Source organism: Orycteropus afer, unplaced genomic scaffold, assembly GCF_000298275.1.
Source record: "Orycteropus afer afer isolate SDZICR_OR568_19922 unplaced genomic scaffold, OryAfe1.0 scaffold00007, whole genome shotgun sequence".
Lineage (NCBI taxonomy): Eukaryota > Metazoa > Chordata > Mammalia > Tubulidentata > Orycteropodidae > Orycteropus > Orycteropus afer.
In genome coordinates, this window is record NW_006921594.1 from 15,401,887 (window position 1) to 15,417,379 (window position 15,493).

A 15,493-nucleotide genomic window follows, 5' to 3' on the forward strand; every position below is an offset into this window, starting at 1 on the left:
ATAGTAACCTTTAGGATTAATCGTAAGACCTTCAAGCAGTATGATTCATAATTCAATACTTATTAAATGCCAGATCTTGTATTAGGTACTATAAACCAAAACTCCAATTTCACTGCCATTCAAGTCGATTTCAACTCATAGAACTCCCATCAGGTTTCTGAGGCTGTAAATCTTTACAGAAGTAGATCACTCCTTCCCTCCATGGAGCAGTTAGTTGGTGGGTTTGAACTTCTGACCTTCTGGTGATATAATAAAACAGATAAGGAAGGTGTCTCCTACCTTGAAGCTTATAGTTTAGTAAAAAGATAAATAAGAAGCAATTAAATAAACCAAAATAATTAAATTTAGAGTTATTTTTGATAGAGTGGAGAGGGAAGGTCTCAAGAAAACTTGAGTTAAGACTAAGGAAAGAAAAAAAGCAGAATGTTCCAGTCAGAAGGATCAGAAAATAAAAGGCCCCAAGGCAGATCAGAATGTTCAAATGAACAGGAGAAAAAACCATCAATGTGGGAGTAATCATAAATCAAGGGACGACCATTAAGATATCTTATGGGCCATAAGAGGAGCTCTGGTAGCATAGTGCCTAAGGCACTTGACTGCTAACCAGAAGGCTGGTGGTTCAAACCCACCAGCCACTCCTTGGAAGGAAGGTTGGGCAATCCTACTTCCGTAGTGATACTACCTCGGAAACCCAAGGAGGGGTCGCTATGAGTCGGGGGCGACTCACCGGCAAATAACAACAAAAACAACATGGGCCATAAGAAGTTAGGATTTTATTTTAAACAAAACAGGAAGGTTTTAAGTGGAGGAACTGAATAATCCGGTTTATGCTTCAACAGAATCACTTTAGCTTCTACAAGAATGGATTATAGAATGCAAAAGAGAAACACAAAGACTACTTTACTCCAATTGCCCATTCAAGAGATGATGAGGGCTTAGACTAGGACAGCAGTGAAAATGGAGAGAAATATACTACTTCAGAATAGATTTTGGAAGGGGGTACAAACTGAACAATAATTTGATGTGGAGGGTGAGGTAAAAGGAACAATTAAGAACGACAGTTTTGGCTGAAGCAGCTGGACAAAGATGGCATTATTTAAAGAAATAGATAAGCCTAGAAGAAAAACAGATTTGAGGACAGAAGATCAAGAACTCCAAAAGAAGTTTACTTGGGTATAGAAGTCTTAGGAAGATTATGCCTAGAGATAGAAACTTAGGAGTATTCAACAGAGATGGTATTTAAAGTCAGGTAATAACCTAAAAAAACCAAGTGTTTAAAAAAAGACAAGGGAAGGCTGAAATTGAGGCCCTTCTTCCACATATGAGAAAAAAAAGCAACGCTAAAAGAATTCCAGTCCTCAAGTCCATTTAACCAGAAAAGTGTAATACATTATGTTCTTTCTACATACCTATAATCTACATTTTAAGCAGGGCCCAAGGAGTTATAGAAATGAGAGGCACAGATAAAACTGACAGAAGGTTCAAGATTTAAGTGAGCCCCTTCCACGTCCTACCTCTGACCCCCTGAAGTAATGCTGGGGACATGAAGCAATGCATTTGCTGAGTCTTGGTAGAGCAATGAGTGAAACAGGGCTGGTTGCTAAGGGAGTATCAGAATGTGTTCCCGTACCTCAGAGGTATCAAAGTGTCACAAACTCTAGACTCACTCTCCAGCTCTCTTTGAAGCATGCCACACAATCATTCTCAGTTTCGGTATTATCAGAGAATAAAAGTAGCATAGTCTTGGCCTAGAACTATCTAGTGGATCTACTCCTGTTGAGTCCAGACAGATATAGTGTAGTAGTTCCTGGACTCTCAGACAATACTGTCATGAAGCTAGTGATGGAGGATGAGCTGCTGAATCATGCTTGGTGTGGGATCAAGTACAGCATGACAGGAACTGTTCATGGATATAACAAGCAAACCAAACTCATTGCCATCTAGTTGATTCCAATTCATAGAGATCTCAAAGGGTTTCCAAGGCTATAATTCTTTATGGAAACAGACTACCTCATCTTTCTCCCACAGAATGACTTTGTTTGAAATGCTAACCTTTTGGTTAGCAGCCAAATGACTTAACCACCGTACCTTCAGAGCTCCTTTGTTCCTGGATGTAGGGTCTCTATTTCTCCAAAGTGGTGTTCAGGCACTGTCCTAGGAAGTATTTTGAAGATCACATAGTCTAACCTCTAGTTTCATAGACTAGAAGAATGGTCAACAAAGTGTCACAAACTCTAGACTCACTCTCCAGCTCTCTTTGAGGCATGCCACACAATCATTCTCAGTTTCAGTATTATAAAATAAACTCTTAAATCACACAGTGTTATGATAGCAAAGTAAATACTAAAACTCAGAATTCTTAAGTTAGTCTAGCACCTTTTCCATCAAACTGCATTGTTACCACCATGCCTATGATATTTACAAGAGAGAGTATTATTTGTCCCTGTGGATTAGTGACTTACTGAGGTAAATGGCTTATATTATAAAATGGTAATATACTATGGGTCTAACTTTAAATGAGAGTTACAAAAAGCCTGAGTTCAGGTAACTCTCAATCTATACAACTTTAATTATTTCATTAATTTTACATATAGGAAGAACACTTTTGGTCACAAAAATTAGCATTATTTTTTAATGTAATATTTCCTATTCTTAAAAATGGGCTATTTTCAAATGTGTTATAGGTCTAAATTATTGTCAAAAACTTAGAAGGCAGAATAACTTAGAAAGCAAACAGTTTGCAGTAATCTACCTTATCTTGCCACATTTTTCTGGAATCACTTTATAAATTTAAAATCTCATTGTGTATGTCAAAATGTCCTCATTCTTTGAAAAGCCATTATAAAGCATACAAGCCATACCATGTATTCTCAGTGCAGGCATTTAAGTCACTTAAGTCAACTAAACTTATGATTTAAGATCTAAAGGGAGAAAATGCTAACGATTAAATTTAAAAAGCCTTTAGAGAAAAAGAGAAGCATTTAGAATGATTAAATAAATTAGCTTTGATTCATCAGAAACCCTGAACTTTTACAATTTCCTTCTTCCTCATCAAAAATTTAAATTCATGGTATATAAACCTTCAAAATATAGTTGGGTTTTAATGAGAAATTCATACCTGTTTTAGTGAAACCTCTAATTTTTCTTTCAATGATAAAACATTTAATAACATACTCTGGAGATTACTAAATCACATGAATAGGTTGGATCTCTAATTTTTACACTAAGAGATGTAAAAGAGCTAGCTCTATGAGTTCTCAATATAGCCCTTCAAAAATTCTCTATTTCTTTCATCCCTCTTATAATCTGCTATTATTTTTAAAACACCTATTAAAATTACACACACTATAAGAAACTAAAAAACTGAGAGCAGGTTTGGTATGACAAATAAGGTCCTTAGTTTATCACATGTGGCATTTAACTTTATTTAATAAAACTCAGCTCTTCTCTGACCTATGTGGCAGCATGAACCTAGACCCAAGCAACCCTGGATTCAAATCCAACTCTTTTTTATTATTATGCATATTTCTTTTATAAAACAGGATAATAATACTTGCTTGAGTTTTTGCTGGAATGATTAAAAGATATTTTATTCAAACCATCTCAAAGGAGGAGAGTTGCTAAATTAACTCTATGGTATAGATAGTTTTATGGACAAATACAGCTCTATATGCAGTACCACAAAAAAAAAAAATTGTTTATGATTAAGTATGAAACAAATAAAAAGTCTACTATTCAAAGGATAATTTTAAACAATGCTAGGATAGTACTTTAAAACAGTTTATTGAATATTAAAACAAAAATCACTTAAATGAAAGAATTCTGAATTAGAATTAAAAAACCAATACCCACTTTAAAAGCAGCAGAGATACCAGTTTCTTGATAATGGTAGATTCAAGGTAAAGACGTCATAAGTAAAAATGTTAAGCACTAGTTAATGATACTTAAGTAAAAAGCTACTGAAATTAAAAAAAAAACACTGAAAACATTTCATTATACACAAATCATTTTAGTATCTTCAATCATACAAACTCTTCAATCAAACAGACTTTAAAAGTACCACAAACGCCAACAAATTTAATGAATTCTGTCAGCAGGTGGCTCTAGTGACAATGAAATAACTTAATAGCAAATACGATAGCAAAATACAGGTGGCAAAATTTAATTGAGTATCAGAAATTTAGAGTCAACACTTCAGCCCAAGTCCCCTTTTTCAAATGAAAACACTGAAGTCTAGAATAATTAAGTGGCTTAAGGGCTCATTAGAGTGTTGGACTACCACCTGTCAGCTTGTCATACTATGGTAGCTTGTATGTTGCTATGATGCTGGAAGCTATTTCAAATACCAGCAGGGTTACCAGGCTGAACAGGTTTCAGTGGGGCTTCTAGACTAAGACAACTAGGAAGAAAGGCCTGGCAAGCTACTTACAAAAATTAGTCAATGAAAGTTCTTTGGCTCACAATTAAATACTCTCCAATATAGTGAGAAAAGATGAGTCCCTTAGGTTGGAAGGCACTCAAAATATACAGTGGCCACAACAATGGACTCAAAGCATACCAACAATCATGAAGATGTTGCAGAACCAGGCAACGTTTCATTCTGTTATGCATGGGGTAGCCATAAGTCAGGGTGGATCCAACAGCAACTAACAGAGTGTTAATGGAAGAACAAAAATGAAAGAACCTAGGTATCTATGTTCAATACTCTCAGTCAACAACCCAGCATTTACTATGTGCCAGGTATAGTGCTAAGAGTCCCCTCCAAAATAATTCACCTCTAAAAAGATTTACAGCCTTGGAAACCCCATACAGCAGTTCTACTCTATCCTACAGGGTCACTATGAGTTGGAACTGACTTATTGGCAGTGAGTTTAGGTTTCTGTTTGGTTATCTTACACATGTCACATTTATTAATTTGTCCACCTCATCCAAAAATATACATAACTATATAAAAACTCATTATAATGATTTCTAATGGTACTGAGGAATATTTGATGATAATAATATTAAAAAAGATATTGTTAGCAATTATGTTTCTAGTCTCTACACAGAACAGTAACTTGGTTTTTCTTAATTAGTGGGGAAAAAAAGCTAGGGAAAGAAGAAATTTAACACTCCCCATTTATACATCTTCCCACCTTCTAGTTCCAGAAACGTTTCCTATCTTCTTTTGTTTATGTGACCAATTTAGGAATTCAGATGATTGGGTGCCAGATGTATTAAAAAAAATAATAAAGCAACAGAAGAGGTTAAGATTTATTAGGATGAAAACATCTAATTCTAAACAGCTAAATTCTGGCTCAACTTTTCTGTCTGGTGATAATGGAGTTTTTCTTATCATTCAGCAAAGACCTAAGAAGGCTTCTGTTGTATACTTTGTTTTCCTAGTTGCCATCCAGTCAATTCTGACTCATGGAGACTTCATGTGTTGCAGAGTAGAGCTGTGCTCCATAGGGTTTTCAAGGCCGTAAAGCAGACTGCCACCCTTCCTCTGAGGTATTTCTGTGGGTGGGTTTGAACAGTCAGCCCTTCAGTTAATAGCCAGGAACCATTTGCTCCACACAGGGACTTTGTTGCATAGTTATTTATTATACTGAATTTACTACTCTTAGAACTGAAACTACAAGTTACACGAACCATATATCAAAACAAAGTAGTTATGTTATGTAAGTCATTCTTTGTGATAGTATCAGTTAAAGGTGCTATGATAGAAAAGGCCTAAAACCAACATGCCATTACATCTGCCTCTGCTATTCTCCACACTGTGACTTTAGGTTTCCTCACTTATAAATTTAGCATGACATTATCTACCTCATAGCTATATCCTTATCTTTCTAACTCAGAAAATGATAGCGATTTATGATATCACTTTTACAGCTTTCATAACTACTGTAGGCTATACAGTTTTCTCTTGAGATCCAGCCACCTTTTTTTCCAATCTAGAGATACTTTGTCCAATAAAATAACCACTAGCCACATGTGCTACTGAACACTTAAAACATGGCTAGTCTGTACTGAAATATACTGTTGTTGTTGTTATGTGCTATTGAGTAGGACCCGACTCATAGAGACCCCTCCTTGGGTTTCCAAGGCAGTATCACTATGGAAGTAGATTGCCCCATCTTCCTTCCAAGGAGTGGCTGGTAGGTTTGAACAGCCAGCCTTGTGATTAGCAGTCAAGTGCCTTTAGGCACTACACTACCACAGCTGCTGAAATATACTAGAAATATAAAATATATACCAAATTTGAAAGACTTTTTAAAAAAGGAACATAAAATCTCATTAATAATTTTTATATTATCTGTTAAAACAATATTTTAGATAGTCAGTTAAATAAATTATATAATAATAACTAATTTCACTGTTTTTAATCTTTTTAATGTGGCTACTAAAAAATATAAAATTATACACATGGCTCATATTTTATTTCTGTTGGATAATGCTGGTCTAGAGTTCTGACTTTCTAACTAATATATTTCCTTAAGAGTAGGGACAAAATGTTATATTTCACCTTTGTAACCCTAACCTCTAGCAAACATTCTCCACATAGTCAATACTTACAATGACGATCCAAAAGATGCTTCATCTTAGATTGTCAGTCTTGCATAAAAAATTAATTAAGAAGTCAACTTCTAATATAAACAACTGTATGCCCACATTGATAACTTAGATGAAAAAGACCAATTCCTTAAAAAATACAAACTACCAAAACTTACACACACCCAAATGCACACAAAGAGAGTCTAAATAGGCCTATATCTATTAAGAAATTGAATCAATAACAACATTGCAAAACAAGGATTTTTAGGATAGTAAAAATTCTATCCTGTGTGATAATGCAATGGGGGATACCTGACATCATGTCTCTTTCAAAACTCATAGAACTCTATAATACAAAGTATAAACCATATACTCTACTAAAGGATAATGTATCAATATTGTTTCATCAACTATAACAAATGTACCACACTAAAGTATGATGCTAACATTAGGGGAAATTGTGAGAGGTGTAAGGAAGAACATGGGAATTTTCTCTTCTATCTGCTCAATTTTTATGTTAATCTAAAATTGTTCTAAAAGGTAAAATCTACTAACTAAATTAACAATAATCAGCCAAAAAAGATTTAAAAATTTAAAAAAAAATGTTTACTTCTAATGCTAGCTACGTTCATGGACATACAGTTAAACAAAAAATTATATAGACACAGCTTCCTGGTAAGAAATGTGTTCCCCTGATTATTAATTACAGTGACAATTAATTTGCCAATTGGGTTTAAAATTTTTTTATTTAATCTGGAAACAAAACAAAAAAAAAAGTGGGGAACAGGTTTGCTGGCCTGAGGGAGCCTGGTAGAACTACTGAGACTATGACCCCTAGCTGCCCTTCAGGTCTGGAATTGAACGCAGACCTGTGGCTTCCAGCCAAACAACAGACAGGCATATTAGCTGAGCATTTACCTAAGGTAGATACACTCCTTGGAGAGAATAAGCATGAGAGAAAGAAGCGCTGCTCAGGCACAGGGAGACAGCTCAGGGGGGTAGGAGTGCATGGAGAGATGGACACTGCGAAGCGGTAACTATTGGTACTATCGGGAGGAAGTGGGAGGGGAGATGTTGCATTGTGCTAAATTGTGGTCAATGTCATGAGACAAAGTGTATGTGAACTGCTGTATGGAAAGTATATTTGCTCTGCAAATTTTCACCCAAATCACAATTAAAAAAAAAATTATTTACAAGTAGCTTAATTTTCCCTTAAAATATATTTTTACTTTCCCCAATTTTTTTTTTTAATTACACCAAGCATAACGCTAGGTGCTAGTGAGAAAATCATCAGTCATTCTGTTAACCTGTGGCCTGTGATTAATATTTTTCAAATCCAGGGATAAACACTGTGCAGGTAAATTCTTACTGCTAAGATTCAAGAGTGGCTAATATACATTTTTTTAGACTATCCTGGAGAGTCCCCACTATAGCAGTTGGCTACAAATGTTTCTATTCACCAGCCTCTAGGTTATTAGTTTTTGTTAATGTTATATACCTATAGTTTAAAAGTTATTTTTAAGGAAATCTTATATTAAATCTGACTCTGGAACACTTAAAATTTCTTTAAAAAAAAAACAAAACAATTTTATTCTTCTTACTAAAGCTGATTATCTCTAATTCAGTCTATCAATCCTTACTAATCAGTTATTTCTAAAGTAATTTAAAACTATTCTTTTTTGTTCAAACATTTAGGAAGCTTTATGGAGAGTCAACTCTAGGCAAAGTAATGCAAGAAAAGGAAGAAATAAAATACAAGATGACCCCTACCCTGAAGGAAAGGCAAAACCAACTTAAGATTTCACAAAAGTTAGTGACGAGAAAAACAAGTATGAAACAAAAAAGAGATGGACTTGGTGAGAATAAGTTTTATTTTAGAAATGTAGTCATCTAAAAGCAAGTATTTTTACAGGGAATGGAGATACTGGTCTCGAGTGTAGCCAACTTCTCCTCATAAATCCTGTACTAGACCTTCAATTTCCTACCTATAAAATGCTACAGCTAGACTAGATAAATGCCAAATGATCTAAAAAGTTCTCTTTTATAGCCTTAGAAGGGACTATAAATTTGGTCCAGTATATTAATTCATTCAATATACAATCTTTTTCAAAAAGTAACTAATATATAATTACTAATATTATATATCCACTTAAGTAAAATAAAATGTAATTCTTTTTTTTTAAATTTGTATTTTGATATAATTACAGATTTACAGGACATTGCAAAGAAATATACAGGGAAGTCCCATATACCCTTCCCCCAAATTCCTACATCTTACACAACTATAGCACTTTTGACTAGTTAAAATATAAAAGCAACATTTTAATTGTAAATACCAAAATTCTTATAAAAAAGAGTTTCAAAAGCATTATGTTTCAGTGGGGAGGAGAAAAAGTGCTACATAAGGGTTTTTTTTTAAAAAAAAAAAGATCTTAAGTTATTTTAAAAAGAAAAGAAAATTTAGGCATTTGAAAATAAAACCACAAAAATTTTGATGGTTGTGCCATAATTAAATATAAACACCAGCTATACTTTCTATGACCACTTAATTGGGAAAAAAATTATAGCTAAGTGACATACACCTGTACGTGGGAAAAAAAAAAAAAAATCACGAACCAGGAGTGATTCTTAAAAGATTCTGGAGACTAGAAGAACTAGATGGTGCCTGGCTACTACTGTCAACCACTCAGAAAGGAATCAGAATGTAGGAAATCTTGGACAGAGTGAGAGAAAAATGTGGATTCAAAATCATAAAAAATTCAAAATCATTAAAAAAAAAAAAAAAAAAAAGACCAGGCTTACTGGTCTGATAGAGACTAGTGAAATAACAGAGACTATGGCCCCTAGTCACCCTTTGGGCCTGGAATTGAACTCATTCCCATGACTTCCAGCCAAACAATAGGTATGTAAGGTGAATATTTACACCAGATTAAGTACACTCTTTACAACAGTCAACCGTGGGAGATAAGAAGGGCAGTACTTGCACAGGGAGATCATTCAGAGGGAAGGAATGCATAGAAAAGAAGGATACAGGGAAAGGGTAACCACAGGGAGGAAGTGGGAACAGAACAATTACATTATGGGGATTGTAATCAGTATCATGAAACAAAACACGTATGAACTGTTGTATGAAAAATGAATTTGCTCTGTAAATTTTCACCCAAATCACAATTTAAAAATACACATACATATATATGAAAGATAGTAATTCTGTAATTACCTACAAATTGAATCATTTTCCTTTAATAAGAATGACCACATTTGTACCAGAAAAGATTTGGCTCCATATATAAATCAGACTTATTCTATAAATGCATTTAATAAAAAAGACAGGCAAGTACTTACCCCTTCCACTGCCCTTTTTCGACATTATTACTCATTCCCTCAAACTGTATAATCACTATGTAGCTTCAAGTTCTGTTTGTGAGTTGTCTTATGGTATACATACTATATATACAAACAAGGTACAAGTATATCTTACTTTGAATATTAGATAAATTCCTATCTAGTATATGTTTTTCATAAATCAAATACTGTATTAATTACTTAAAAAGCTATTATTTTTAAATTTTTTTTTTTAAGACTCAATGTTTAGGGGGCACTGAGCTTCTTTTAAGGGTGATGGAAAAGTTAAGAAGACAGGTAAGGTTGATGGTTGCACAACAGGACAAATGTTAAGTTGAAGTCACTGAACTGTATATGTGAAGAATGTCAACATGATAAATCTTTTCTTACATATATATTTACCACCACCACAACAAAAAGACTGTCAAGGTGAATATTTTTAGGAGCAAAGAATCTCTGATTCCCAGTTAACTGGGATGGTCAATAAATGCCTAGAAATAGTCAGATTTGGATTTATACCTACCAGATGCTTTATAGTAAGAAAAAAAAAATCAATGGGCAACCCTTATCCATTGCTGCGGAAATGCAAAATGGTAAAGCCACTGTGGAAAACAGTGTTCCTTAAAAACTAAAAATAGAATTACCATATGACCCAGCAATTAGGTATATTCCCAAAAAGCAGAGACACAAAAAGAGACGTGTACACCAATGGCTCACTAAAGCACTATTCACAATAGACAAAAAGTGGGAATGACTTAAAGGTCCATCAACAGATGAATGGATAAATAAAATGTGGTACATATATGCAATGGAATACTACTCAGTCAGTAGTATAAATAAAGTCTTGATACATGCTATAGTATGGATGGAGCCTGAAGACATGCTGAATGAAGTCAGTCAGTCACAAAAGGACAGATATTGTATGACCTAACTTAGACCAAAGATTATTAGTGGTTACCAGGAGCCAAAGGGAAGGTGAAAAGAGAGGTTAACAGTGATGGAAAAATAATGTTGATTAAGAGTAGGGTTGCACAGTGATTATTCCAATTGTTGTCAATAGTTGAAAAGGCAAGAGCTATGTGATAGACATATTAACAATGACAGGAAAAAAAAAAAAAAGAGTAGCTGCTGAGCCTGCTTATGTGTAACCAAACACCTCATGTGACTTGATCCCTTGGTTTGGAGATTTAGGGTCATAGTTTCATGGGACATCCTAGTTAACTGGACTAATAATGTATTTAGTGCTTCTGTTCTACTTCTTAGTTTGTTGCATGGTCCCTGGGGTCTTAAAAGCTCACAAGGGCCAGCCAAGGCACAACAAGTGGTCTCTATTCATCTGCAACAACAGAGGAAGAAGGAGAGTCAGGAATAGAAGGAGGATAAGGAAGGTGTGGCAAATTGCCTCCATGAAGAACTAACTGCCTCCTTTCCCTTTAGATCAGAACTAGATGGTACCCAGCTACCATTACTGAACATTTTGATCAAAAATTCCATAGAAGAATCCTGATCAGAGGGGGAGAAAATACAGAATAGAAATTCAAATTCTCATGCCCTCCAGACTTTCTAGAGCCATGAAGGGTGGATTGCTGTTGTTGTTGTTATGTGCCGTTGAGTTGGACCCGACTCACAGCGACCCCTCCTTGGGTTTCCAAGGCAATATCACTACAGAAATAGATTGCCCAGTCTTCCTTCCGAGGAGTGGCTGGTGGGTTTGAACCACTAGCCTTCTGGTTCGCAGTCAAGTGCCTTAGGCACTATGCTACCAGAGCTCCTTGAAGGGTGGATAGGCCCCCAATATTATTGCCCTGAGGTAATTTTAAACCTTAAACCGAAAACATCCTGAAGTCTTCTTAAAACCAAACAAAAAACCCAAAAATCAAATTCACTACAGGACAGAGTAGAACTGCCCCAAAGGATTTCCAAGGCTGTAAATCTTTATAGAAACAGACTACCTCATTTTCTTTACACAGAGTGGCTGGTGGGTTCAAACTACAGAACTTTTTTGTTAGCAGCCAAATGCCTTAAGCACTATATCCCCAGAGCTCCTCAAAAACAGTTTAGCTTAACTAATCGGGGGGTGGGGGTGGAAAGGTCTGCCTTGAGCATTAAGCTCTTTTAATAACCATACAGGATGAAATTGACAACAGCAACTTGAAAGATTAAATAGAAACCTTAGAGGGCAGTAAGTTTATGTTAATGTGAGAGGATTAACTCAGAAAAAGAGGGTAAGAATGGCGGCACAACTCAAAGAATGTAATCACCATGACTAAACTGTACATGTAGGAACTTTTTTTTTTTTTTAAATTAATGAAGGAACAGTGGGCTAGGGAGAAAGGGAATGGAATAGTGAGAGGGGAATGGGAAGCCAATGTTTAACTGGTACAGAGTTTCTGTTTAGGTTAATAAAATGTTTTGGAAGTAAATGGTGATGGTTGAAACATAATGAATATAACTAATACCACTGGCTGTATACTTTAAAATGGTTAACATTGCAAATTTTATGTTATATATATTATGTGTATGTGTGTGCGTATGTATATATATATATATATATATATATATATATATAATATGTATATTATATATATTAATGGATGAATGGATTTTAAAAAAGGATACACAGACACACACTAACATCAGTTAGTATTAACTTATACATTTATACATATATTACAAATATCATATATATATATATATACACTCCAAAAACCAAACTTATTATCCTCAAGTCAATTCAAACTCATAGCAATCCTATAGGACAGGGTAGACCTATCCCATAAGATTTCCAAGGCTCTAAATCTTCATAGAAGCAGACTGCCTGCACATCTTTTTCTCATGGAGGGCTGATGTGTTCAAACTACTAATTTTTGGTTAATAGCCAAGCGTTTTAACCACTGTGTCACAGCCATAATGAGAAATAAAAGTTGTGACACATGCTATCACATGGATAAACCTTGAAAACATTATGCTGAGTCAAACGAGTCAGATATAAAAGAACAAATATTGTATGATTCCACTTATAAGAAATGCCTAGAATAGGTAAATTCATCAAGATAAAAGATCAGTAGTGTGCTATAGTGAATTACATGGTACAGCTTTTCTAGCCAGTCTTTGTAACTCCTACTTTGCCGTTAACAATCGAGTAGCTGCTTGTTAAAGTCATCTACCTGGGGCAACACAAAGTTATGTGGAAAAGCTGGCTCGCTCTCAGGTACGTAGAAGTCTGATGTTAGGCTTGGTTGTTTTACCACTGTGCCAGGCTCAAAATGAGCTCTCGTAGCAGCAGAAGGACTCTCTGACTGCCAGCTGAGAGAGAGAGATGCCTGGGTGAGAGAGAGTGAGAGAAAGAAAGAGAGAGAGAGACAACCGGAAGACAGAGATGCCCAGCTGAGAGATGGGGGCAGAGGAACCAAGAGGCACGAGACAGAGCGGCAGGCTTACCTGGCCCACAGAGGCAGAGGCCAAGGGCCAGAGAGGCATGTCTAAGGGTAGAGCAGAGAGGAGACTGTCCTGATCAAAGAACTTTATCCTGAATGCATTCTTGAACTGGAATTGTAGCCTTTTGCTTCCCTAATAAACCCCATAATCTGTGAGTTCTGCGTGGCCACTGCAGTGAATTATCGAACCCAGCAGAGAGGTGGTGGGTGCCACAAGTGGGATGCCTAGTGTCAAGGTTGGTAACAAGGCTGGACGGTGGCAGCATGTCTGGGCTCATAAGAACAGGCCTTGAGCTGCTGATGGTGATTCTGTGTTCCTCTTGTGGAGTTAGAGGAGGTCAGGAGATGCTGCCCTCTTGCCCCTTTAGTAAGTGGTTACCTAGGGCTAAGGGGAAGAGAGGAATGGGGAGTTGGAATAAAACATCAAAACACACAACACCATGAAGAACATGTTATTTATATGTGCTCATCTTTGTAGCTATTTTTTTTCTCTTTGACTTTCACAGAGTTAAAAAAAGACAAATAAATACTTTAGACTTGGAACCCTTTGCCTCTCAAAACCCTGCTTCCAAGTTTCCTTCCTCCCTTCCTTAGCAGTAACCCTATTTAATGAAAGCAGAATGAGTGGTGGTCAATTGTCACAAGAGTACCTTGTTTGAGAATCTATTATTTTACAACAAAAATTACTTACACATAGTACAAAAAAGGTAACATTAAAAAAAAAACCTGTATTACAACACTCATACAATTAAAAAAAGACTGTGAAGGATATAAGGATAAGGGTTAGGATATAGAGTATTAGAGAGCATCTCTGGATCTTTCCCAGTGGCAGAAGCAGGAGTGGTAAAAGCACTTCTAGACCACTTGAAATGACAGTAGTAGGAGAAACAAAAATAGCATTTTACTGCTCTACCCATAGCAGAGATTCAGGGAATGAATCAACTTTTTTTAAAAAAAAAAAATTAGATTCCATTAAGTTCCACTTCTGGCTGATATCCCATTAAGCACAACAGACCAATAATACTGAACCTGGGAATAAACATACCAATCTTTGCCTCAGCTTTAAGCACTCACTTGAACCCCTTGCAAAAAAACAAACAAGCAAACCCTCTTTACAGCAATAACTTCATATTAAGTGGCTGATCATTCAAAAACAAAAGATTAATAAAATCTATCCAGATAATCACCTGGACCAAAGAGTTTGGAGTAAACATAGAACCTTTCACTGAGTCCATCAGAAATGGCTCCAAAAAAAAGCAACAGTTATCAAAATAATCATCCCTCCAAAAGGAAATTCTTTTTTCTTATTTAAAAATGGTTTAAATTATGTTTTTCAACTCTACTTTAAAAAAAAAAAAAAACCTATACTTAAATGAGTTTTATAATTTTTTTAAGTTAGTCAATATTCAAATTTAAAATCAAATTACTTTTTCAATATAAACAAGACAGATCTTACATTTAAAAAAAAATAAAGCCTATTATCTTGATTATCAACAATTGTTGTTGTTGTTATGTGCCATCAAGTCGGACCCGACTTCATAGCGACCCCTCCTTGGGTTTCCGAAGCAGTATCACTATGGAACTAGATTGCCCCATCTTCCTTCCGAGGAGTGGCTGGTGGGTTTGAACCGCCAGCCTTCTGGTTAGCAGTCAAGTGCCTTAGCCACTATGCTATCAACAATTAGCAAATGGCAAAGACAAAAAGAATTTTTAAAAGATAGAGAATTTTGGCTCAAAATAGTTACTTATAAAATTTTTAATTCCTGATACTTTATTTCAATAAAGAGTTTAAAATGAGGAAAATTATAAATGTAAATTAAGCATCACTTGGTTTTGCTAAAATAACTGCATAAAACTTTGACTTTCTCACTCCAAAATACTTTCAATTTAAATACTTACTCCGAGCCTGCAGCCATTTCCAAGTATGACGTTTCTGCTCTATCAACCCCCAATGGGATGACTATGCTCATGACGTTCGCCTCTGGTAAATTCGATTACTATGGAGTCCTATGCATTGGTATCCAAAACACTGGGGCATGCCAGCCACAGTGCTCATTGCAAACATCTAAGTGCATCCAAAAACCCTGTTTAAAAGAAAAAGGAACAGAACAGTTAAGAAATATCTTCATATTTCTGGCAATAGCCACATTCTAACAATTAATAGTAAGTAA

At 35.4% G+C, this 15,493-nt stretch overlaps 1 protein-coding gene across 1 annotated transcript in view; it reads right to left on the minus strand.

The window, feature by feature from the left end:
• KMT2E (lysine methyltransferase 2E (inactive)) overlaps nucleotides 1–15,292 on the minus strand; it is a 67,965-nt gene extending 52,673 nt beyond the window's left edge. Inside the window, exon 1 of the mRNA XM_007944517.2 lies at nucleotides 15,222–15,292. Within this exon, the coding sequence (XP_007942708.1) occupies nucleotides 15,222–15,292 (71 nt within the window). The remainder of the gene's footprint in view (nucleotides 1–15,221) is intronic.
• Between the last annotated feature and the right edge of the window lie 201 nt (nucleotides 15,293–15,493).